The 27,341-nt window shown below is 46.6% G+C and overlaps 1 protein-coding gene across 1 annotated transcript in view; it reads left to right on the forward strand.

Moving 5' to 3' along the window:
• Window positions 1-27,341, forward strand: part of BUB1 (BUB1 mitotic checkpoint serine/threonine kinase) — a 68,532-nt gene that overhangs the window by 30,453 nt on the left and 10,738 nt on the right. The window contains exons 17-22 of the mRNA XM_088477390.1: window positions 13,312-13,408; window positions 13,558-13,799; window positions 14,044-14,190; window positions 16,185-16,297; window positions 16,391-16,552; window positions 17,088-17,245. Coding sequence (XP_088333516.1) covers window positions 13,312-13,408; window positions 13,558-13,799; window positions 14,044-14,190; window positions 16,185-16,297; window positions 16,391-16,552; window positions 17,088-17,245 — 919 coding nt within the window. The remainder of the gene's footprint in view (window positions 1-13,311; window positions 13,409-13,557; window positions 13,800-14,043; window positions 14,191-16,184; window positions 16,298-16,390; window positions 16,553-17,087; window positions 17,246-27,341) is intronic.

Below are 27,341 nucleotides of genomic sequence, written 5' to 3' on the forward strand. Positions count from 1 at the left end.
CAGTCGTACCCAGCACTTTGGTTGGGGGTAGCTGCTTTACGCGACTGAACCCGACCCCTTTGGTAGCGCTCCGCGATCTCCCGTGACTTTAGATGGGATATCGGGCGCGCTATAACAATTGAATACTGCCCTATGTCTGGTTTTAGTTTTTTTTTTAAGGGATGTAAGGACCCGTTTACGTTTAATTGTAGTGTTTAGACCTCCAACATTCCAGGAGGTAATGTTAATAGTTTGAGGTATCTGGGCATTGGAGTGATGTGGCATTGGTATAGATGTTGTCATCTCATCTTATTTAATGAGAGTGTTGTAAAAATATAATATCCAGAAAAAACAAGGCCTCCCCCCGTCCCAGCATGCAGGGAAGAGTCTTAAAAAACCTAACATATAGGGACCTGGGCTCACTTCACGTAATATCAATGTGCTTACATAATACATAAATAACAAATCATGCTTCAATAATTTTCCCAATATTTTCCCATCCAAAATAACAGTATACCAAGTCTGGGCATCTTTCCCAGAAATTGGTAGAATTGTATAACCATACAATAAAAAAAAGAAAACCATAAGAACTTAAAAATCAATTGAGAATTTCTATCTCCGTAGCGGAACATTTAAAAACCATGAACCATTGTAATTAGAAAGAGATATTTTAAATGATCCTAACCGAAACAAGTCATGTCTTAGGTGAAGGGCAGTGTGGAGAGCTCTAGGAGAGCTGAATGTAAGAAAATGATTACGTGCTAGTTCTGGGTCATCAAAAACAAGTGTTTGACCATTCTCCGTGACCCTCAATTTGGCTGGATACAACAGAGCAAATCTCTTGTTGTTTACTAAAAATGTACAGACTGGGGAGAACTCCTTGCGTTTCTGCGCTACCGCTACAGAGAAGTCCTGAAAAATAAGGATCCGATGGTCTTCAATAATCAGGTCTCTTTGATGTTTAAAAGCTATCAACCTCTCTTCTTTAGCACGATAATCTAGAAATGTAGCAATCACCAGGGCGCGGACCCTCTTTTTGGGCCCAGCCTGTGAGCTCTTTCAATTTGTGAAACCCCCAGATCATTTTACAAGCCAAGGGCAGAGCCAGATTTTTGTCTAGATAATCAAATAATGTGGACTCTTTAACCTGTTCTTAAATGCCGATAAAGTGCAAATTATTGCATCTATGGCGGTTCTCGAAATCATCGACTTTGTCAAGCAATGTTTTATGAGAGATCAGATAAGTCATGTGATGTTTGCAAGGTATGTAAATTGTCTTCGTTGTCACTAGTCCTCTGCTCCACTGCATCTAATCTATTAGTGTGTTCAGTTTATCTAGACAGTGCAGAATCTAAAGAAGATTGTATTTTATCTAATTGTTTGTCAATCCTAGGAACAAGTTGATCAAACATGTCCTCCACTTTGTGAAAAATTGGTGAAGTTTCTCAACCATCATAGGCATAAGTGCTTCAAAATTTTCATCAATTTTGGGCATTATAACATTTCGGAGCATATCTGAGGCAGGAGACGCAGAGTCGCCTTTCCCCAATTCCCGAGTGTTCAGTAGAGGGGACCCTAGTGGGCGAGGTGCCTGATTTTGCAGGCATTTTATTTATTTCTACCATATTACGAGATGAAGATCTCGGAGGTAATGGGGGCAAAGATTTATAGAGGAATTTACCCGTACACCATAAATGAGACCAAAAGAGAAATAGATGTGTAAAATGTATTCAGTACCAGTATGGTGCGTCTGTGAATAATGTGAACTTCGATCAAACCATTCTCGTGAATATATGCTTAATACCAAGGGCTCTATTTACTAGAATCTGCATTTTGAATGCAGATTGTAGTGTGATTTTACAGACTGAATTTGCATTGCGAATTCAAGCAATATCACAGGGATTTACTAAAAATCCCTTGCAGGGACAGATCTTGCGAGTAAAGCTCTGTCCCTGCGAATCCCCTCCACACACTTGTCACTGTATTTTAAAGAAAAATACAGTGACAAGCGCCGACGCATGCACCGACCTTCGCTAAGCCCCGCCCCCTGCGATCGTGGACCCCCCTCCCTTAATTACACTTGCCTACAGTGATCGGTGCCCCGGGGATGTCCTCCGTGGCTCCGGTCAGCTGACATCCCATCCTGCACTTTTTTTTTTTTTAAGTGTATCAGCGTGTGGTCTGTTTAGACTACACAGCTGGTCACAGGGGCCGGCTCCGGACTCTGCTCTGCCCGTTAGAGCAGAGCAGGAGTCCGGTAACCGGGGAAGACCCTGGATAACGCCACCTCCAGGTGGCGTTATTATCACAGGGCTTTCCCCAGTATTTTTTCACAATTTATTTTTAGTAACTTTGGCCAGATCACATTTCCCATTACAGTTATGGGAAATGTTATCTGCTTACTAAAAATAAGTGATACATAGGGGTTGGAGTAGAATTTTATAAATTCTACTCCAATTGCCCTGTAGTAACTTTAGGTGATACTAAAATAATGTGAAAAGGATTTGGAAACGCCCTTTTTCACTTTATTTTAGTAAAAATAATGTTAGTAAATAGAGACCCTAGTGTGAATATGAAATACCCAGTGTAAAACACAGATTGCCACAATATTCAGGAAAAAACTGCAATTATGAATATTCCCCAAATGATGGCGACCTAATTAAAGAAATCAGTGTGTCAGCAAACTTTGAGAAGAAAATCATACAGAGTATCAAAATACATTGCGTTTTGAGAAACAGTATAAGAAATATAGGTAAAGGAGGTACAGTCAACTGCAATACTGAAGAGCAGGTGTATTTTTGATGTGTAGTGAGGATACTCACTGACTCCAGTTAAGTCCCAAATCCACGTGTGATTGCCACACAGCTTACTCACCCCTCACAACGACTCTTGACAGCTAGTCAGCTCTGGGAAACTGGGGTAGTAGTATTGGCAGCATTCTAGGAACAGCCACTGAGAAGTAGCTGCAGGGGTACAGGACTCCAGCCAGGTTCTGCAGGTGGCGGATCAGCAATCCGGAGCAGCGGCAGCAGAGCGTCCCTCACAGGCAAGAGGAGACCCTTCAGATCCAATCCGCGGGCCCGCGATAGGTGTACAAGCACCCACACCCGTGGGTTCAGAGGGAAGCAGCCTAGCAGTCGCTGCCAGAGGTCATTGTAGAATGCTCCCAGGGTCCGGTGGTCAGATGAGAGCAAGTCGCGTCAGGGTAATCCGGCATGTACCGCCGGAGACAGCAGCACAATAGCCCGGTGTTCAGCGGCCAAAGTGGGATTCAGATCCAGGCTGAGGCAGGTTATCAGGTGTCCAAGGAAGTGGTTGTGAAAGCACTGCCAGCGGGCACAGCGTAGACCACCCAGAGTCACAGCTGCGATCTCCCAGTAGAGAAGAGCCGGAGTACAGGGAGAAGGATAGCGCCGGAAAGCACTCAGACGGGGAACTGCAAGCGATGCTCCACAATCTAGAGCACCTTCTCCGGGGGGGATTGCCAGGATGCCAGCAGAGATGGGAGCAGTCGGGTCACAGGAGACTCTTTATTTCAAGACACTTGCGCCGGAGCCCACTGAAAGGTGAATCTGTCAGCATCCGCTGTTTCAGGGACTCTGAACAATGCTGATTAGTAGAGAAGTCGCCGCTTCACAGGCTCAGGTAAGTAGCACCCGGAGAGATGGTAAAAGAGGGGTGTCCCGTGCAGCTGCCAGGACAATCTGAATTCAGCTCAGGGGTTCGGGGTTACACGGTGTTGTGGTCTCCTGTAGCTTGATGCTGTTAAGCCAGGGTTCACCCAAGACGGCTTTGCAGTAGTGTCAGAGCAGTATGCTATCTTTAGATGGCGCTGGGTGTTTTCGCGCCAAGAGGGCCACACTTCCTGGCCGTACTCCGTGGATATAATATACACTCCCTCCTGGCTATAAAGTGCCACCAAAGTCATCCTCAATGATTCTCCTGTCCAGGGGGACACCTATGATCACCAGCTTATCGCTTGGAGGGGTGCCAGACACTGAGCTGAGCTAAAATGCGGCCGTCACAGATGCCCTGCCCACCGGAAGTCTCACGCCTCTGACTTTTACCACAGATCTGGTACAGTCAGCCTGGTTTAAGTCCCTGGTTCAGCTGTATGACCTTAGGACGACTGAAGGAAACCCTCCATACAACCATTGTTATAGCATCAACCAATGACCCCATGCATCTTGGTGGGACACTCATGTCTAATAGAGGTGCTATTCATTAGATGAGCCATCTTGGGTACAAACAGTCAGTCTGTGTAGGATCTTGTTAAAGTTTCCTCCTTCATTAGAGAGGAATTCTACCTAGCCAAGGCACGGAAACGTCAAAGGGGAAGCCGATGGACGGAATCCCGACAGTCTGCTTCCTGACTGTCTAATCCCGGCAAGGGCTAAACGACAGGTGTCGAAATCCTGACGCCTGTCATTATACCTACGCCGGGAGCCTGACACCTGGCTTACCGATCAAAGGTAAGCTGGGCGCGGACAGCCGGGGGGGAGGGTTAGGTTTAGGGTTCCTGGGGGGGGGGGGGGGGACTTACGGTTAGGCACCCCTCTGGGAGGTTAGGGTTAGGCTAGGGGAAGGGGAAGTTAGGGTTAGGCACACCCATGGGGGACTTAGGTTTAGGCAACGGGGAAGGGGGGATTAGGGTTAGGCACCCCTAAGGGAGGGTTAGGGGGTAGAATTAGGTTAGGAAATACTTACCTTTTGACGATCGGGATTTCCTCCTCTGCCGGGATGCCGCTGTCTGGATTAGTATGTAAATCGTATGTATTCCCGTCAGAGATCCGTCTTGGTACTATCCTGGGGAGATTTAGTTTTGAATACTCTTCCGAGAAGAAGGGAAAGTGGGCAGACTTTGAGGACTCTACTAGGTGGAATGGGCTGGATTATTTAGAATGGACGATGCTACAGACAGTCCACATCCAGAACCACACTAAATCATCTGAGCTTGATGATATGCTTTTAAAGAGGAAATAGTAGTAGCTTCTTTCCTTCCCTTTGTCTCCATTGTTGTATCATTTACTCTTCAAGGCATGAACTAAGCCTGAATTAAAGTTTCAGGTTGCAAGCAGATCATTAACTCCCAAGTGAAATAATTGGCTCCAGCTGTGGATCTTTTAAAATGTGTCTGTGAGTAAATCAATACATCTGTGCACCTGCTGGGTGACCTGGAAAATGTGACCTGTTTGAGAACCACTGGTTTAAATCGACCAATATTCCAATCCAGAATGCCAATACTGTTAAAGATAGCATAGGAAAATCAAGAAAGCAGATAAAACAATGGGGATATGAATTTATTGGAATATCCACCCATAAAAGACTCGCCTATAGCATTTTGGTGTTCCAATCCTGAATGCCGATACTGTTAATGATAGAAAAATCAAGAGCATTCTGAAGTCTATATATGTAGTGACTGGAAACCCATTTCAGCTTGGGTCAACAAGGCTAAAGAAAATGGTCAAAGCAACTATTGTAAGGTTTGCAGTCAGGTAGGTCTTGGTCTGAAATCGCGTTGGCTGAACACATCCAAGAGGTGTCTTAATATCCAGGTAACACAGCTGTAGATGCTAGCCTATTGAGGCTAGAATTTCTCTTTTGTGGTCTCAAGTCACAACTCTCTGACTCAAGGCATGGGATGTGGATTCCAAGTCTTAGATGACCCTGTAGTCATTGCCACTTTTGGGTTTCCTATGTGGCCCAGACTTGGATAAGATAATTAGTTCGGCAACGTCCCGTAATAGTTACTTCCTGCCTTTTTTTTTTTTTTTTCTTTTTTTAAAAAGTGCAGGGCTCTTATTTTCTATCTTTGTGCTGTCTGAAAAAGTAAAGCTGTGGTATTGAGAAGGTGGCTGGTAAACAAGCCTGGTCTACCAGCCCTCAGAATGTATGTCTGCATGACGGGCAGGTAGCCCATCCAGAAACAGCCATGATGGGAGCCTGTTGCTTTTTATACCAGGGTCAGTGGTTCAGTTACATTTTAGTTGTTTGGGTGAGGGGTGTTATGTATCAAGGATATATCCTTGAGCATCCCAGATGTTTCTTCACCACTGGCCTTCCTGTAAGCGGAGTAGTATCAATCCCTGGGCAAAGCCATTTAGACATTACTCACTGTGGATGTAATCACTCCTGTGTCTGCAGAGCAGTGAGGGATGAGTTTTCTTCAAACCTGGTTAAAAAAATTTAATTTGTGAACAACATCTAGTAGTCCATCAATAGTATGAAAATAGATAAATTCATGGTGTCCATGGATTGATTACAAGGATGTGCATTTGCATGTTCCAATCTGGGAAGGTCAACAAGGTCTCAGATTTGTTGTTCTGTTCCACCATTTCCAGTTTCTGTCTCTACTTTCGGTCTTCATATTTGAAGCCATGCAGTTTGCATGGTTCCATTTTGAAATGAAATGGGACATGTAGCACTCATCTGTTCAGGCAACTGTCTCTCGGTTCCCAAGAATGCATACATCTCTCCTCTGGTTATTGAGGGACTACAGCCTCAGCATTGCCAGACTGTGCCATGTGGAATTGAATGATAGTGATTTTAGAATTCAGCCTTCAGGGTTGGGACTATTGCTTTCCATTGCCGGTTTTAGGGAGTGGAGCTAAATGCTTTAGTTCAGGGATAGCTTCTGTTATAAGGAAAGTTTATAATTCTTCAGTCCGTCAACACCGCTATGCTGGCATACATTAACCATCAGGGAGGTACTAAAAGTACTCTAAACCTCGTTCATGCATTGGACGTAACAGAATGTTCTGGCAATCTTTACCAGATTCAACCATTTCTATGGCCCAGAGAGTGTCTAAACAGGAGGCTCTTGCCTTACAAATTTACCTAACTTGTTCTATGTATAAAACCATCTTTTCAGCATCGCGTGGTTCATAGTTCCTTTTAAATCATCACAATCATCTCAACATTAGGACAAAATATGTCTACTGAAGATCGATCTCTTCTTCATTGAATGTTAGGGCATTGAGGATCTGTATTGATGGGATACTAGACTCTAAGAAGACTGATCTCTTGGTTATCTGTGATGCCCATAAAAAAGATTTGCGTGCATCAGAAAGACTGATAGACCACCTCTGTATATCCGCATATTTACAAACCTGTTCCTCTCGATGTGATTAGTAAGTGCTTAGTGGCTGGTGCATTCTTACATAATTTTAAAGTTTCAGTTTTCTTGCACCTCAGGATGCCTCTGTTATCCGTAAGGTGTTGGCTCTCGAGTTAAGCTGAATAAGATAAACAGTGCGCCGTTGTAAGAAAAAAGTGGGTTCAAGTGCTGCGCACAACTTATATCTTCTTAGGACTAGAAGGGCTAAGGATATATTAAATGTAATGTAGTGGATGTAGTAGAGACCCTACCTGACCAATCTAATAAACATATATAATGTGTGGGAAGTGATGCTGACCACAATGAGTATAGATTTAATATTTTACTTGTACTCAGACAAATACATGCAGGAAAAATACAACAATATATGAATATGTAAAAAATATATCAATGGCAAAGGCGAATCAATACAATATGGTAAGTGCAAAAGCCACTGTATAACCTACTGTACGCCTTTTGGTAATCCGTGCAAAATCAATATGAGAGATCGTCCGTTGATCTATTGATATATTACAATATAAGGGGTTAAGTCATGTGCCAACCTGATATCTGTATTACACCTCTATATCGTGTGGGTGTATACAATGTCTAAGAAAATGAGATATAGCGGCGTCCCGCTATTGTCAATAGCAGATACCTCAATGAAGTGTTAAAGCGTCCTGGGTCTTGATAGTGTACGTGGCCCGGGGTGATGCTGCGATGTTACGGTGGTGACTGGCTTGGCTGGCAACGGGGATCACTCTGCACTGCGGTGCTCTGGACTATGCATACACGGACACTATCCCTGTTACCAGAGTTAGGTCCGTGCGCTTGTCTGAGTGTACCAGCAGGTAATGAGAGGGGGTGAGTGAACAGCGGTCCTAGCTCTGGAGAGCTGGGGGCCGCGTACACTCCTCTCAATCAGAGGATACTTTACCGGAAGTGCTCTCAGCTCTCTGCCTCGTGGATCTTCCTGCTGGCTGCGTAGGTGCGTTGGTGCGCTTGTTGTGGTTGCCAAGCAACGGCGTCCTCGCGATGAGGTGTTTAGTATAAGGTGGATACAGGTCTCGTGGCACTCAATATAAAAGGATAAGTTCTGGTTAAGTTCTATATATTCTGTCTCCAACGCGTTTCGACCTATTGGTCTTCCTCTGGGAGTATAGTATCCTCTACATATGTGTAACACTTCTGAACTTCTAATAGACAAACATTGAAAATCCCCTCACCCTCCCACTTACTCTGCCCTTGTTAACCGGTTATGGTACATTTCCTCTATGGGGTATATTACCTCCCTTTTAAACCATATTCTGTCTACAGATCATCAGATATGGTGCCCTTGGTTTACTTTCCATAAATCAACTATGCCGGGAGTCCATCCTTGTTGCCTTTCTTCTCTTACTACTCTTTCTACTTCAGGGTCCATAGTGTATCCACAGGATACCTTGGGGTATAGGTGATGACGTCAGGCATCAGGCACCATAGAGTTAAGCTTTCAGCCTCCCAGGATGCACTAGGGTCCCCCTCCTATACCCCACCCCCGAGCCAAGGCATCTCAGTTTCGTTTGGTGCCCGGCCGGAGTCGGATGCACCTGCTAGAGGGGGGCTTAGAAGAGCCCCTGAAGTTTTCTTCATTGCAGCTGTGGCTGCACATCTGGAAGTACAGCATGGACAGTCAAAACTCATGTCCATGCTGTCTTCCCTTTTCCCCGCCGGTACCAGAACGGCGGTACCGATCCGGGGATGCTGGTAAGCACTTGTCGGATGTGTTACAAGGGGAGTCTGTGTTGCGGCTGGTGGCGTCTCTATCTGCTCCTTATGGGGATGACGACGTGACGTCTGATGATGGGGAGATTCTGGATCTTTCGGACCAGGAGCCTCTCCGTACTAAGGAGGCGGACGCTAGGTCCAAGGTGTATATTCCTGGACTTATTCGGGCAGTCCGCACAGCTTTGGTGATTGAGGACGAAGATCCTCCGGTGTCCAAATCTAAATATGCCTTTTTTAAGGATATTAAGGGTGACGCCACAGTGTTTCCTCTTTCGGGTCAATTGGTGGACCATTTAGAGGAGGCGTGGAAACAGCCTGGCAAATGGTACCAGCCGCAGAGGTGTTTGGCGGTGGCTTATCCGTTTGCGGATAATTATTTTTCTAAGTGGGAATCCCCTCCACAGGTGGATTCTCATGTGACACGCCTAGTCCGTAGTGCCACATTACCCATGCCATCCATGTCTTCCCTAAAGGATGCTACGGACCGCAAGGTGGAGATCTGCCTAAAGTCCGTTTATTCTCTTGCGGGGGGGGACAGCTAGGCCGGCTATGGCCATTTGTTGGGTTGCCAGAGCTATGGAGCGCTGGGCTGACACTTTGGAGGCGTCCTTCGATTCCGACTGTTCGGCTGAAGAGACGGAGTTGATCGGCAATCTCCGGGATTCGGCCACTTATATCAACGAAGCGGCCTTGGATATCAGTACCCTGGCGTCTCGGATTTCTTCGGCAGCTGTAGCTGCTCGTCGCACCTTATGGTTGCGATCTTGGAAGGCGGACGCTGATTCCAAAAAGGGCTTGGAAGCGTTGCCTTTTAATGGAGAAGTTCTATTTGGTCCGGACCTGGACAAAATTGTAGCCACGCTGGCGGCAGCCAAATTGGCATGTCTCCCGTCTGCTGCAGTTCCTTCCGGTTCAGGTACGTCGTCCTTTCGGCCATCATTCTGGCGCAGGAACCTGGGGACTACATAGTGTCGTTGGACATACAGGACGCTTACCTGCATATCCCTATTCTTTTACGCCATCAACAGTTCCTCAGGTTTGCAATCCGCAACGACCACTTTTAGTTCCGGGCGTTACCTTTTGGCCTGGCGACAGGACCACGTGTTTTCACCAAGGTGATGGCGGTCATGGCGGCTGCAGGGAGTCCGCATGTTACCGTACTTGGACGACCTTCTCTTGGTGGCAGGATCTCCAGAGCTCCTTCTACGCCACTTGGACCTGACCATTGCGGTACTGCAACGGCACGGCTGGTTAATAAACTGGCAGAAGTCCACCCTGATCCCGTCTCAGTGGATTCTGCACCTCGGAGCCTTATTGGACTCCGGACAGCAAAGGATCTTTGTGATGGGGGAAAAGATCTCTGCCTTGCAGTTGAGGGTGCGCAGTTGTCTGCAGAGCCGCCGGGTGTGTCTGCACTCGGCGATGAGGTTACTGGGCTCCATGGTGTCGGTATCCGACATGGTGGAATATGCGCAGTTTCACTCCAGACCTCTGCAGCACCTGATCCTGTCCAAATGGAATGGACTGCCTCAGACTCTAAAATCACAGACAATGGTGCTCACTCCGGAGGTTCGCCTGTCCCTAGCCTTGTGGTTGCAGACGACCCATCTCAACAAGGGTCGTCCGTTCTGGGTGGCGAATTGGGTCTTGTTGACAACGGACGCCAGTCTTCGGGGCTGGTGAGCAGTCTCGGGTCCACACTTGTTCCAGGGCAGGTGGACTCCGGCAGAAACAGAGCTTCCAATAAACATTCTGGAGCTCCACGCGGTGTTCAATGCTCTCCAGCAGGCACATCGGGTTCTCCAAGGTCACCCAGTGCAGGTCCAGTCGGACAACGCTACCACCGTGGCCTTCATAAATCGGCAGGGAGGAACCCGAAGTCGGGCGGCACTCGTAGAGGTGTCCCGAATCCTGGTATGGGCGGAGCGCAATCTCCCGGCCATATCAGCAGTATTCATCCCGGGAGTGCTAAACTGGGAGGTGGACTTTCTCAGTCGCCAGGACGTTCATCCGGGGGAATGGTCCCTGCACCCGGATGTTTTTCAACTGCTGGTGGACAGGTGGGGTCTTCCAGAGATCGACCTCATGGTGTCCCGGCACAACAACAAGTTGCCAGTGTACGGGTCTCGCACAAGAGACGAAAAGGCGTCTCTGGTGGATGCTCTGTCCGTCCGGTGGACGTTCCGGTTCGCTTATCTGTTTCCTCCGTTTTCCCTTCTTCCGCGGGTAATCCGGAAATTCAAACAGGAAGGAGGGATGCTTCTGTTGATAGCTCCCGCATGGCCCAGACGGCACTGGTTCTCAGACCTTCAGGGTCTGTCCGTGGACAGTCCTCTGCGGTTGCCGCTACGACCGGACCTTCTGTCACAGGGTCCCTGTCTTCACCCGGACCTGACTCTGCTGTCTTTGACGGCGTGGATGTTGAGACGGCCATGTTAAGGTCCCGGGGGTTTTCCAGCTCTGTAGTGCGAATCATGCTAAGAGCTCGGAAACCGTCTTCTGCGAGAATATACCATCGTGTGTGGCATACGTTCTTCCAGTGGTGTCGACCGAGAGGTTATGCACCTCGGGAATTTCGTCTGTCTAGAGTGCTAGCCTTCCTACAAGCGGGACTGGACCATGGGCTTCGCCTTGCTTCTTTGAAGGTGCAGGTTTCTGCCCTGTCTGTCTGGTTCCATCGTAGGATTGCTACAATCCCTGATGTGCGCACCTTTATGCAAGGTGTTCTGCGAATTCAGCCGCCTTTTGTCCACCTGTGGCGCCTTGGGACTTTGCTGTGGTCCTGAGGGCTCTAGAGGGACCGCCATTTGAACCACTGGGCTCAGTGGATCTTAAATGGCTAACAGCTAAGACTGTTTTCCTTCTGGCCATAGCTTCGGCCAGACGTGTTTTTGATTTAGGGGCTCTCTTGTAGACCCCCTTTCTTGATTTTTCATGGGAACAGGGCAGTGCTGCGCTCTCGTCCTGAATTTCTTCCCAAAGTTTCCCGGTTTCATATTAACGAAGAAATCGTTGTGCCGGCTTTTAACTCCTTGTTTGTCCTCTATGGCTTCCGTAAAAAGGGTTGGCCTGCTTCAAAGCAAACTTTGGCAGCTTGGATCCGTATGGAGATTTCAGAAGCTTATCTTCATGAAGGCCTGCCGGTTTGACCTTCTGTGAGGGCTCATTCCACTAGGTCTGTGGGTCCTTCGTGGGCAGCTCGACGTGGTGCTTCTGCAGTCCAGATCTGCAAGGCGGCCATGTGGTCTTCTGTCCATACCTTTTGTGAGGTATTACGCATTTGACACCTTTGCCTCTCAGGATGCTTCCTTCGGGCGGCGGGTTCTCCTTTCAGCACAGGAGCGTCTCCACCCTTAAAGGATACTGCTTTGGGACATCCCCAAGGTATCCTGTGGATACCCTATGGACACTGAAGTAGAAAATATGAGATATGGTAAGAACTTACCTTTGTTATCTCTATTTCTACGAAGTCCATACGGTTCCACAGGCCTACCGCCCTGTCGCACCTGTGCTGCAGATGGGCTTTGCTCTGGTCACCGGTTTTTCCGTCTCCCTCTGGTGAGAATGTGATTCTTGTGTGTGTCCAGATCTTTTTTCTCTCTCTTCCTTCTCCTCCTCCGGCCTATGGCTTGGTACGTAACTGAGATGCCTTGGCTCGGGGGCGGGGTATAGGAGGGGGACCCTAGTGCATCCTGGGAGGCTGAAAACTTAACTCTATGGTGCCCGATGCCTGACGTCATCACCTATACCCCAAGGTATCCTGTGGAACCCTATGGACTTCGTAGAAATAGAGATAACAAAGGTATGTTCTTACCATATCTCATATTTTCCTGATTCGAATACCCTTAAGGTGGCCATACACTGTGCGATGCACCGTGTAGTGCGACTGCCGATCCATCAGCAGACGGATCGTGAGGTCACCGCTGGCAATCGTGCAGTCCCTGCTGACCGCACAATATGCCGGCTCCCCCCTCCTCCATCTGAATAGGATCGTACCTCGCATCCGAGATCAGATGAACATGCGGGAAGATCTGGGAATGCGATATATGATCCTGCAGGAGCGCGCAGCACGATATCCGGTACGATATCGTGCCCATACACGGCACGATATAGCACCTATATCATGCCGATCCATCGGATCGGCAAGTATATCGTGCCATGTATGGCCACCTTTACTCTGTGGTATATTTATGGATGCATTACTTTTAGTTTGCAGTATTGTAGGATACTGATAAAATCACTGTACTTTGTTACTAAGTCCACATTGTGGGTTTGATCGATTCTTATGTATTGTCCTTCTTTGTGACTTTTTTTTTATTTTTTGTTTTTGTTATTCTCTTTGATGTTTTGCAGTGTACTTTAAAATAAAAAGTTTGTAAAAAAAACAAAATCCAGTTATATTCACGAGTATATTTTAGTGACAAAATCTATTTATACTAACAATGCTATGTTTTTTATTTTCCTGTTAGAAAATGTAGTTAATACAGATCAAGATAATGGCTGTCCTATGGATTTTGACTTTTCCGAGGCTAAAATCATGCAAGCATCTAAAATAAGGAAGCTCAGGTATTGTATACTTGGTTAATAGCAATAACTACTATTACTATAAGAGTACTATGTATTATAGTACTATACTATATATTGTTGTTGGCATTGTCATGTACCAGTGATAATTGTCTCCTCTTACGTGCGTTTTGTATCTTTCATATTGGTAGCCCTATTCAAGAGCAAAGCCCAGAACATTCTAAAATAGCAGTCAGTGTTCCATTGGCCGCCTCGTACAGTATGTTTCCCGCACAGTGTCCAGAGGCCTCTCTGCAGGCTGATGAGGTGGAGTGCGCTGGGAAGCGTCTAGAAGCGTGCAAACTCTCAGATACATTACATTGCAGTGTACCTAACCTTGAGAATTCCTGGGATGTGGAGGAAGAAGAGCCAGAGTTGACAGTTCAGAAAACAGGTAGGGATTTTGGTATATTATGGAAATTTAGGGGTAGCCATTTTAGTAGTTTCCTCTTCATTTTCCTCACAGCATCATGTACAGTATATTGAAAAGCGATAGAATAAGCAAAGCGCTCTCAATGAACCAGTACCAGGTATAATTGGTTGTTTAGGATATAGGTAATGTCTTTGCTGAATCTATACAGTCAAAAAGTTTAATAACTAACATTTGTAAATGACACAACTATGGTTTATTTTTGCAGAGCAAGTAATAATTAACAATGCTTGGGATGACCAGCTAATTGCAGAGCTTCTGTCTAGGTTGCCAACACCACTTGGCTCCCTGAGCTGTTACTACCAGTGGCGGGCCAATATTCCTTGTCTAAAGGCCAAAGTGGAAACGAAGTTGGGTAAGGCAAAATGTTATCTAAATGTTTTTAATTTGCATTCTCTAAAGGCAATATGCTTTCTGCTCATATCTGTTGTAGTATAGATACATAGTGTATACTCCAGACAAATTCCTACATCTCACAACATGTATATATGAATGTCTCACACTTATGATATTTGGCTTATAAAATAGGCGCAGCCTTCAATGCAAATATAGAAACTTTTAGTGTATGTTGCGTGTACAAAAATGTGTAAAACAGACTAAACACTAATCCAATCTCCTACATTTTTTCCATGTTATTTCATGGATCAGGACCTTTCCCCTGTAATGTATCTAGTAAGGAGCTTGGCTGGATATTACATTATAATTTGATTAAATTCATCTGATTTATTTTTAAAACAAACCAACCTCAAAAGAATATCAAAAAGCTAATACACTCCGTTTTAGGGACTGGACCTTGTTGCCACCCATTATCTGCAGCCTGTCAATCAGATTGTGACGTCCAGGGCGCGGCAACGGGGGCCGCAGTGTCATCGTAGCACATACACACTGTGGCCCCAGCACATGCGCAATCCACCCACTATCGGAGTTTGTGTACAAGCCTGAATCAAGCCCTGAATTGTGTATTAAGCACATCCCATAGAGTATCCATCAAGCCAAGGTTATAATATATTTCATTGTTTACATTTATTCACCATTGCTCTTACTTATATTAGGAATTCCTATTTTACCATATGGCAAAATTTTGAACGTGGTGCTAAAGCTTGATATAATACATAAAATATATGTACTGTAATGCTCTCCTTTTAAAATGACGTCACACAGTAGTGCACCCACTTAATATTATGCAACACAATATTACCCTATTTAAAATTTTTCACAAATTTAGCAACGCTCAGTTCAGTAAATGACCTAGAAAGCCCCTGTGTGACTTTAGATTAAACATGGCCCGAAGTACGGTGCATTTTTCTTCTATCTCCTTTCAGCAGAACAGGTTGTTTTAGATTACATGCTATGTTAACCACTTTCCTGGCATAGTCGCATGGGATGCTACCACAGACAGGTGGGCTTTCCCTGCCGCTGTTGTATCCCATGTGACTGTAGGCTCTGCTCTTCACATATTTATGGAACAGAATTCCGTTCTCCGTACAAGAGGAAATCCTTTCCTCTTCAGACTAGCCTGGTGGTAATGTAAGCGGTCTCTGACTACCGACATCACGTGTGCTTTATGCTCCCCAGGATATGTTGCATACTGCATTCTGGAGACTGTATTCAAGTGCAGCAACACTGCTTGGATGGGGACTGAAGTTCCCCTCGCAGCACTAGATCGCCAATTGCTATATGGCATATTGAAATCAGGTTGATGTGTGATCATTAGTCCCACCGACTGCTGCTTGCTGCTCAGAGTGGATTGATCTCTATTATTTGCCTAATTAACTCATTAAAAAATTTACAATTTCTGAGACATTTTTGAAAAAATATTCCCCAGTGAAGTGGGTAAGACAGTTTTCAGGTACTTTTGGGTACCAGTGCTTTAAAGTGGCTGACCACCTCCAAGATGTGTACCTCCTCACTTTATTCCTAATGTGGTGCTTCTCTTAATGGGCACCGGGTGGCTCATTTCTTCTTGGTTTGCACAGTAGGCGGAGGTGTGGCAGTTGTGAGTCTGTGTGGCTCCCACCACCCCATACAAGCTAGAGGTGGTGGCAGTATTGAGTAAAGGCCCGGGGGTCCTCCATCCTATGTGCGATTGGTGTTCACTTCCTGGGGTCATGATTGCTACTTATGATGGTCACCATGGCCACCCTATTGGGTCTGAGCCCCTCAGGTGTGCTGGGTCAGTTAAGCTGGAGTGCAGTTCAGCAATATTCAAGGCTGCCACAATGGCCTGTGAGATCTGTCAAACAGATTTGCATTAACTGACTGTAACTACACTTTACCTCCTCCTTCCTCTTGACATGAATAGCTTTGTATATACCATAACTGATCATGACTTGATGTTTTCTGCTACAGGTTCCCAGTTAATTCATGTTGATTACCTGCTTGGAGAAGGAGCTTTTGCACGTGTGTATCAAGCATGCATAATGGATACTACACTCCACAACAATGTACAAGTTATTCTGAAGGTAATTGTCAGATCCCTTATTGTGGCTGTAAAGTGAAGAGTGAGTAGAGAATTATCGGGCCACTCATATCCTAAATGGTGTCTCGGTTACTAGGTCCAAAAGCCGGCAAAACCATGGGAGTTCTACATTGGAACACAGATTATACAGAGAATGAATCCAGAGCTGAGGCATCTCTACATCAGTTTCCATTCTGCGCACATCTTCCAGAATGGGAGTATACTGGTGGGAGATCTGTACTGCTTTGGTTCACTTCTGGTAAGATACAGCCTTTACTGGGTTTTTACTGTCATCGTGTCATTCAATCTATGTGATCTGCACCAGGGATGATAATTACTCCCTAGCACACATAACTTATTAGGAATTGTTTTAATATTCTAGTAATAATTAAGGGTTTTATTTTTACCTTTGGGAATTAACATACAGTACGTATATTAAATATTGCGTACCTATGATATGTCAGATCCACCGGCTAAAGAGGTGCCTCGAATTTACCAAGCAGAAGATCCTGTCATCCACTCAGGACACAGGTTTTCTTTCCAGCCTCATAGTGTAGTTCTGAAGGCCCCTCCCCTGTGAGCTGCCCATTCATCTGAAGCTCATAGGGCCTTACTAACTGCTAGAGCAAGAGGGAGAATCTCCTGCTAGGGGAGAACAAGATTTACTTGTTTTTTTTTAATGTACGTTTTGCCTAAAATAGATTTAATATTTCAGATTTTAATTTACACTTTTGACATAAAGAACTTGTATCCATTCTGTTAATATTGATCATTGATTGTTATTGGTTCTTTAGAATGTCATCAATATCTACAAGAAGCTTATTGAAAAAGTGATGCCTGTGCAGCTAGTCATGTATTTTACCATCAACCTACTATACATAGTTGAACAATTGCATAACATTGGCATCATCCATGGGGATATCAAGCCTGATAACTTTGCTTTGGGAGAAAAGTAAGTGTTGGAAGTGTTGAGTGTTAAATCTGCATGTTTTGCTTGTTGTATTTTATCTGTTGCAAATTTTGCAGAACAGTAGTGTAATCACATAAATTGTGTTAAGGAAGCCAGTTATGCCATTGATTTAATAAATACAGTAGTGAAGACTACAGTTCCATTTAATCAGCAATTTACTAATTATTCTGCTTTTTTAATATGAACCCCATATTCCTCCTACTGCCAGCATGGGAGGTGGGCACATGGTCATTCTTTCATCCGTAGGGGACACTGGAACACTAGGTATAGCTGGAGGAGTCTGGGCATAAAAAGGTTAAGCTTTGAACGGCACAGGCTACTCCTCCCCTAAACCTCACTCATCTGCCCACAGCAGCCAGTTTTTGTTTTTGGTTCTGAGCTGTACCCTTTGTCATTTAGTGCTACGGCCGAGCCAAGCTTAGTCTTATTAACAGGATAAATTGACCTACCAGGACAAAGGCCGGGGAGGGGCATTGTGCACTTGTAGCAGAATGGGGGCATGGTCCGACCAGGCAGTTTGACCAATGTCACTAATTGGATATAAATGTAAATGTCTGTTTTCTATTAAGTAATCAACTAGGGAATATGTGGAGTACAGAGGAGAGTAATAAGTGTAGTCCTTAACATGAGGCTTATGTATCCTCCAAACATGGACCAACTGGTTTTCGTGGATGAGCTGAGGGACCCTACGGTGACACCTCAGAGAGAGATGAGATATTTGGTCTAAAGGTCAATTGAAGTTACTCCCAAGGACTAAAGATTTTGGACAGGAATTGTGGTTGATGCTGATTTGGGGAGTGGAAGTTAGCAAATGTGTATTACTGACTGAAAATCTTACATTTAACGATCTGACCTCTACAACATCTAAAATATAGCAAGATCAAAATTTCAGCCCACAGGCTCTTAGTGACTGGATGATTGTTGCAAAATATGTGGGGATAGTAAGTTACTTTGTTTTGGGGAGGAATGTAACTTATTCTGTTTCTCCAGGAAACTCCCTTTATCTACTCTATCTGAACGGAGTTCTCTTAGAAGGATCCAGTGTTTTCCAGGGACATTGAGCTCTTTCACATTAAGGAAATGTAGTTTTCAAAGAGTCTGGGTGGTAGTCATTGAGCCAAAAGGGAGAGAGGACCAAGCGAGGATGAGTATGTATCTGAGAAAGATCAGGCAATTTAACCCCGTTTAGGAAAGGTCAGCGACGGAGGACATGGATGGAAAAGGAGGGGGGATCAGGCAAAAATACAGAAAGCACACATGGAAGGAGCCAGAATATAATTGGTACAAAAAAAACAACAACTATTAACTGAATACAAATTTCGCTGTTCAGCTAGGCGGGCAACAAAAACAGGACTTTGGTACTCAGTTAAATCAGTTTCTCTGTTTCCACAGGGGACACTGTAGTCAAGACTGTGGGGTGTAGAGTGGATTTTGCACTTTAAGAAGTGTGGCTGGCTCCTCCCCCTCTATGCCCCTCACCTCTCCAGTTATAGAAACTGAACCGAGAGGAGAAAACCTCTAGAGAAGCAGGAAGAACAGAACAAATGGGAACAGCAAGACAAGAATAACAACAATCTGCAATAACAGGCAGTCACACTGCAACAACATGAAGCAGAAAGCAGCGCAGGGTTGGGCGTCCAGTGTCCCCTGTGTATTCAGAGAAACTGATTTAACCGAGAGTACAAAAATCCTGGTTTCTCCTTCATCCACAGGTGACACTGGAGTCAAGACTGTGGAAAGCTAACCCCACGGGAGAGCGCTGCGACACCTGTAAAACCGAGCAGCCAAACTGAGAATCGAAAGCCGCCAAGGTGTCAAAGCTGTAGAAACGAACAAAGGTTTGAGTCCCCGACCAAGTGGCCGCGCGACAGAGCTGGGAAACAGAAGCCCCCCTGTCAGCTGCCCAGGATGAGCCAACGTAGAATGCATGGACATAGATGCTGGCGGAGGTCGGGACACAGCCAAATAGGCCTAACAAATTGTCAGACGTATCCAACACTCCAGAGTCTGCTTGGAAGTAGGCCACCTGCGCTTAACCGCATCATAGAAGACGAACAAGGAATCGGACTCGAGCAATGGAGCAGTCCGATCCACATAGATTTGTAAGCTGCAAACCACATCCAAGGAACGGGAGGAGGGCTGATTCGCTGCCAAAACTGGAGCTACAATAGGTTGGTTGATATGAAAAGATGAAACCACCTTTGACAAAAAAGCAGAGCGAGACCGAAGCTCTGCACGATCCTAATGAAAAACCAGATAAGGAGAGTGACACGATAGCCCGCCAAGCTCCGAAACTCTCCTAGCTGAAGCCAAGGCCAACAGAAACAGTCTTCCAGGAAAGATATTTCAAATCCACAGACTCCAATGGTTCAAAAACAGACAGGAGAAAGGAGTACCAGGCTGAGATCCCATAGAGCTGTCGGAGTAACAAAAGGAGGTTTAAGGCTGAGAACCCCCTGCAAAAATGTCTGTACGTACGGAAACAGGACCAACTTGCATTGGAAGAAAATGGACAGGACAGAGACCTGGACTTTCAAAGATCCCAAGTGATGGCCGGCATCCAAGCCTGACTGAAGAAAATTCGAGATGACCCAGGCAAAAAGACGAGGTATGAAAACCCCGTCTTTCACACCATGCCACGTAAAACTTAAAAATTTGATGATAGAGGGCTGAAGTCACCGGTTTCCTAGCTCAGAGCATGATGGGAATAACCGCATGTGGAATGCCCTTACATCTCAACAGCGCTGTTTCAACAGCCAGTAGTCAACCGCAGCCACTGTAAGGCGGAGTAGAGGAACGGACCCTGCTGAAAGAGGTCCGGCCGAAAAGGCAGTGGCCAGGGATAGTCTGCCAGGAGCATATGCAGATCAGAGTGCAAGGCCCTACGCAGCCAGTTTGGGGCCACCAGAATGACAGTAACCCTTTCCCTCTTGATGCGTTTGAGCACCCCAAGGAGAAGGGGCAACAAACTGGAACTGACCACAGAGCTATCAGAGCGTCCATTGTCACCGCTGCTGGATCCTGGGTGCGGGAGCAATAACGAGGAAGTTGATGGTTGTCTGGACGCTATGAGATCTATCTGGGGCCTTCCTCATAGCTATACCAGCTGCTGGAAAACATGAGGATGAAGAGCCCATTCCCCCGGATGGAGAGCCTGGTGACTGAGGTAATCCGCCTCCCAGTTGTCTACACCCAGAATGAATACCACCAACAGTGTTGCGGCGTGTCTTTCCCAATGGACAATGTGAGTGACTTCCTGCATGGCGCCGCTACTTCGGGTTCCTCTTCGACCCAATTCCAAAGACCGAAACGCCGACCGGCCAGCAGATGGCTGGACTGTATCCACCAAAGAAGGGAAATGTGCGTCTCGGGAGACAGACACACTAGGCGATGGATGTGGAGATGAGACCCCGACCACTGGGACAAGAGATCCATTTGGAAGGTCCGAGAGTGAAAGCGACCAAACTTAAGGCTTTCAAAGCCGTTACCATTTTTCCAGGCAGGTGGATGCAGAGATGCAACGACACCCACCAAGGCTGGAGGACGAGTCAGACTAGCTCCAGGGTAGCTGTGGATTTACCCGCTGGCAGAAACACCTTCTGTAGATTGGTATCCAGAATCTGGAAGCGCTGTGATGGAACCAACTGCGACTTTGGAAAATGTATAATCCAACCGTGTTGCAGCAGAAGGTGGTACGTGACATATGCATCCTCTAGGACAGTGATTTTCAACCTTTTTCAACTCGAGGCAGACTTGGCAAGATTTTAAAATTGCCAAGGCACACCATCCGGCGATGCGGCGTGCGCGACCTATGCAAAAACATACACATTGGCTCTCACATAAAAAAACACGCATTGGCCTTCACAGGAATAAAGCACACATACAATGGCCCCAAAGATATAACACACACATACATTGGCCCCCACATAAAAAAACATAACATAGGCCCCCACAGGAAAAAAAAACATAGGCCCCCACAGAAAAAAAAATAGACCCCCCCCCCCCACAGAAAAAAAAAGACCCCCCCCCCACAGAAAAAAAATAACATAGGCAACCACAGAAACAAACAAAAAAACAACACATTGCTCTCCACAAAATCAAATCATACTGGCTGCCAGATCAAAAATAAATGTTAATTTTTTAGACTTACCTGTCTGTCATCGGCTGCAGGTTCCCACAGTGCAGAGCTGTCGGCAGTGGCTGGCTGGTCGCGGGCGGCTAGGAGGAAAGGGCTTCCTGGCCGCTGGAGGGAGAGAGATGTACTGGCTGGCCACGGGCGGGTGGGAGAGAAGGGGTGGCTGGTCGCGGGTGGGTAGTACTGGTTGGCCGCAGGCAGGAGTTAGTGAAGGGGTGGCTAACCACTGGCGAAGGTGGGAATACTGCCTGGTGGCAGGCGGGAAGGAGAGAAGGACTGGCTGGCCGCGAGCGGGAGGAAAGAACTGGCTGAGACTCTGTTGGGGCGGGCAGGCAGGCAACGCGGCATGCGTGACCTGTGATGTCACGCTGCCGCGTTCATGCAGGTCACGGCCCCTGAGCCTCCCAGAGGAGCTCAGTGGCAGCGCTGCCCGGGCCGCAGCTCTTTAATGTGACCGGCTCTAGCGATGCGGCACACCTCACAACCGCCCGCAGCACAGCGGTTGAAAACTGCTCTAGGAGTCTTTCTGATGTAGGAGCTTTGAGGATCATCCAAATACAGTATTATGGTTACACCCTAAAGTCTGAGAAGAGCAACTATGGTAGCCGTGACCTTCATGAAGACTCTGGGGGCCGAAGAGAGTCCGAACGGGAGGGCCCAAAACTGATTGCTTGATGTGGTTCTCAGAGGGGTAAGTAAGCGTCCTTGATAGCTAAGGACACCTGAAATTCCCCTGGTTCCAAACTCGCTCTCAGAGTGTAGGGATTCCATCTTGAATCTGTAAAATGTTAAGTGGAGATTCAACGACGCAAGATTCAGAATCTGCCGGACCGGACCGTTCAGCTTTGGAACCGCAAAATGATTTGAATAGAATCCTTCTTTGCCTTTGCGCTATGATGTGGAACCGGAACCAGAAACTCTGAATCCAGGAGCTTGTCGATTAGCCTGCTGTAACACCATCCTCTTCACAGCCAAGGATGGGAGGCCGGTCGTGAAGAAACGAAGAGGAGGATGAACTGCAAAATCTATCCGGTAACCCTGAGAGACAAGATTTCAGACCCAGGTGTAGGAACAAGTGTGAAGCCATACATCTTTAAAAAGAGAGAGACCAGCTCCCTCCATGGGGGCCCCCAGTTGGACGGGCAGCCAGTCATGCCACTGGCTTGGCATCCTGGCGGTGAGAAGGAGCTGCAGTACTCGCTCTACCTCTTTCTCCTCTAGAAGCGGAGGAACAGCCTCTTGCACGACCTCAAAATTTAGTGGGGACATAAATGGAACGAATGGAAGTTCCTGAATAAGACCTATGTGGCATAGGAACTGAAGACGAGTAAGAAGGCAAAAAAGTGGACTTGCTTTCAATGGCTTGAGAGATCCACTTATCAAATATATCGCCGGTGAATGGTATGCCTCCACCGCCTTCTTGGACTCAGCAACAGCTTGCCAAGGAACGAAGCCAGAATTCTCTGCAAGCAGCAACTGCCGAAGCTGAAATCCGAGAGCCAAGCAAGCCTACATGCCTGGATGCCTCCCCAAGGTAGATGGCTGATTCTCTGATGTGCTCCGCTAAGATGAGAATTTCTGATCTTGGTGTCTGAGAACGCAAGCCTTATTGACCCAAGAGCCCATCGGCGCAGGGCGGAGAAGCATCCCAGCTACTGTAGAGATGGATTTTAACGTTGTTTCTGACTTGCTGCGGTCAGAAGCTTCCTTCAGGGAAATTACCTCCCAGAACTGTTAGCGTAGTTTTCTTAGAGAGATTGGATATCGATGAGTCCACCAGTGGAGGAGATTACCACCGAACCCTATTTTCTGGAACAAAGGATAGGTGGAGAGAAGATTCTTGGATATCTGAAACTTCTTGTCCGGATGTTTCCAAGCAACCGCCATTTGATCGTCAAGTTTCTGGGAAACGGGAAAAGTGATAGAAGACCTTTTGTTTAGCAAAGAGGGATGTCTGAGCTGGAGACGCCGTGTCTGTTACTTTAAGTATCTGACGTACCGCGAGGATGTGGGCCTCCAACCCCCATATCCACCTCCTGAGGATCCTCCTCCGGAAGCAACTCCTCTTCCGAGTCCTGAAGAAAGTCTCCTTCCTCTAAAAGAGATAACCAGTCCTCCAACTCATCCAACTGCAAATCACAAGCAGAGCTCTTTCTGGGCGGCGGTTGTGGTGGCGATACCTGAAAGGCAGAACCCACCACCTGAACCAAACTTGCCATAGACCGAGCTACGGCTTGAGCCCAGGCCGGCTCAGCTGTCTCTCTTGAAGCTTCCATTTTTCCTGCGAGACTCTGCTAGTTCTGCAGAAAGATCTGACATGACACCAGCTAGAGTGGACATCCAAGGAGGAGAGGTGTCTTGGACTGGGGTAGCCCTCACAGAAGCAGGATTCCCAGTGTCGCATAGCAGAGCCTCCTCTGAATGAGCCTGAGTGATATTAGTGTTGCACTTTTTACAGACATACAGCTTTTGTGAAGCCTTAGAGGCAGCACCCTTGTCTGTCATACTGACACAGAGGAGACGGTGACAAACCGCTTCCCACTCAGTGACAATGGGAGAGAGAGAGACTGCAATAGATATGGAGGAGTGTCACACAAATCTCCTCAATAAGGCCCCGCTAAAAAACCTGGACAGGATGCTGGAGGCCAGTGAGAGCACTGTGGCTGGCTGTGTCAGAGTTTCTGCGTGTAGAGCGGGAACAGAGCACGGGAGTCTGTGAGGTGTACGCTCTCTGCAGTGCCCGCCTCCCTGGCCGGGGGAGAAGCTCTGTCCCCCACCAAAGACTTGCATGCAGCCGGCTTTTATGGCTGCCACTTGTATCAGAATAAAGAAAATATACATGAAAGGTGAATGCAATAAATAAAACAGATAATGTATAATAACCTACAAAGCATGTAACTAGCAAATGGTGAAAGAACCTAATAGGAAAGAAACAATGACAGTTCATAGCACAGAGACATGTAGGATGTGAACAAGCATTAACAAAGGAGTCAAGGAACCACATCTGAAACTAATCAGTCGGGAGCTGCTTTTGGATGTCTAGCATTTTGCAGAATGTATCCAAATCATCAGGGTCTTGGAGAAAAACATGTTGCCCATTATGAGTGGCTGAGCAGAAAGCCCCACCGAAATGCCCTTTTATTTAATAAGATCAGGTCAGTGAGCAGCTTAAGATTGCATCTGTGCTAGAGAGTATTCAAAGATAAATCGGGGAAGATGTGGATTTTAGTGCCATTAAATTCAAGGGCCTCAAGTTGTGTTGTCTTGCCTTGCAAAGATAGTGTGGTAGTGTAAGTGGCACATTTTCTCAGGGAACTTCACTCTGCAGACCCTATGGGCACAGAGTATGGTTGGCTTGATCGAAAAGGATAACATTATCAGGATCTGAATCAGCGTCTGGTTATTGCGGCGTCCGTTTATGTTCGGAGACAGGTTTTTTTTTTGGGGAGTCTAACCTGGAATTCCACAATAGCCTCGGCCCGGTCTTCCAGTTTAGAGCAACAGAGGGAAACTTGACAAATATCTGCGTGTAAAGTTGCACTCTGTTTTTGCTGCTTCCATGAGACTTTTCTTCAGACCAAGAAAATCTTGTTTAGAAGGGAGGTCTTGTTTAGTTGGTAGGGAGCCGGTATGGACCAGTAGGTCCTCCCAGATTAGTGCCATGTCCTCTATCCACTGATAATTGATTTATGTCTTCTGACAGTGGTGGGGAAACTGACCAGGGCAAAGTAACATTGGAATGTACATCTGCGTCTGGGGACAAATAGCAAAACATATTTGGTTCAGTTGAACAGTCGTCCGTTTTTTTTTGGTTTTTTTTAACGTCTTTCTCTTCCCCATTCGGGAAATATACAATAAAAAGTAGGTAGAAAAATTGCATTCACGTAAGAGTGATATTCAGGACAGTAGGAACTACTCATTGTCTACCCATTTTATGTTGACTGCTCAGGGGGTCATGGTACGGTGAGGAGGTAGTAGTCAGGCCACATGGAGCAAGTGGTGTGAGCCAGAGAGAAAATATAAGCCAAATTAGTGCTGTTAATAAAGAGCCATAAAGTATAAAGGCAGTAACTGTAGGTGGGCAGAGGTGGACCACAGATGTTTTGAGGCACAGGGTATCCTGGAGAACTCTGAGCACAAGCAACAGGATCATCTACAGAATAGAAGGAGGAGGCAGTCACAAACAGCAGCTGTTAGGAACTCTTCTATCAAGCTGGCAGCCTCAGAAAGGTTATGGTGGAAAGCACCAGTACAGCAACCACAACAATCCCTTAGTGAGGAAGCCAGAGTTTGGCCAAGGTGATCAGCCGGGACCAGGAGAGGGGTGCTGACTTTGAGAGGGGGGGGCAGCAATGTACACCGCCATCAGGGACCAGCTTAAGAGAGGTCAGCACTGCCAGACAGGTCTGTGGGGAGCTCAGAGCCTTATGCAACTCCAGGAGCAGCGGACGAGCCAGGTGGCTCGCAGACTACATCACCCGCCATGTGGTCAGATCACGGACGGCAGATGACAGCAGGAGAGTGGGGGAGAGCCAGCCTGTCCCAGCTCAGCACCCTCACGGGAAGTTGGAACACTATCGTGGGCTAGAACAAACTCACAAAGGTCAGGCCCAGGAGAAGGCAGGGACGGTCTTGAGCTGAGCAACCCTGATCAGCAGGGAGCACTTAGATCTTGGGAGTGCACTGTAACCACCAGTGACGTGTATCAGCTAGCTCCAGGGTGATGGCGAGGGAGTAGAAACACTGCATACATAAGACAGAGGCAAACTACTCCTACACCGATTTTGGTAGTCCACAGTTGTGTCTGCAAAATGTCCGACTTGGCCTCTTCTGCCCCACCTACAGTGTGCAGCAGTCCCAGGTAGAGCTGTCAAATGGAGAGACTGTATAGGCTTAACCCTTCATTTAGTGTAAGGGCCTCATTTTCCACCTTTTAATCCTTGTGGGGAGAGCCATAGGAGTAGCACATGCATTTATCTTTGAGTCAGGGATCTGCCTATGCAGGTTCTTTCTGTGGCAGGTTTTTCACATAGTCCCTTTTTCCCCTCACCCTAAATTCATGAAGCTTACCTAGTGGTGGACCATTCATTGGTGTGGCAAGAATATGGTGGTTGAGGATGGGGCAGAAGATAGTGCAGTTGCACTATCTTGATTCTACAAGTTCAACTGTCTTATCAGGATGGGGTTTTCAAAACCTAAAAGATAAGAACCAGCCTCCGCAGCCCATTTAATATTATAATTAATATTCTCCTTTATTTATATGGCACCACAAGGGTTCCGCAGTGAACAAGAAAACCGTGAGGAAAGCTGGAGTACACACTAGACGATATGCAAGTCTGGTACATTGTTTTAATGTGTACCCATGATATGTGCGCTCCCGCTGATCGCAGGCCCGGCGGGGAATGTCGCTAACAATGCCATGCCAGAATGCAGCATAACACGTAGCTCCCCCCTGTCGAACCCAGAATCTGCAAGTATGTATGCACTTGCCGCATGCAGGGTTGAGTCACCGGTGATGTCATGCTGGGTACACATCGTGTAGTGTGTACCCAGCTTTACAGTACAAAACAATGCAGGACAAGAACATAGTTTATGAACATTGATGCATTAGCAATCATAACACAAATAAGCAGCAGGGTGTTAGGTGTCCTTGTGGGAAGGTAGGAGTAGATGGTATGAGTAATGGAAGGAGACGCGCATGAGGGAAGACCGCCCTGCTCGTGACAGCTTGCTTTCTTAAGGAGATTGCAGAAGAGCTGGCTGGTTCTCTTTCACCTAAGCCAGCTCTTTTATGAGCTGGTGTAGTAATGTACATATCCAGGCAGAAGTTTTTTGACTTCATAACATTTGACGTTTTGTATCCAATCTGCCAGGGTGATTTTAGTAAAAGGAAATTTTCCCTGAAGTGGACACTTGTCTATCGCAACTGTCGAAGAGGGCAAC

Source organism: Taudactylus pleione, unplaced genomic scaffold (genome assembly GCF_031769625.1).
Source record: "Taudactylus pleione unplaced genomic scaffold, aTauple2 ptg000201l, whole genome shotgun sequence".
NCBI classification, from domain to species: domain Eukaryota; kingdom Metazoa; phylum Chordata; class Amphibia; order Anura; family Myobatrachidae; genus Taudactylus; species Taudactylus pleione.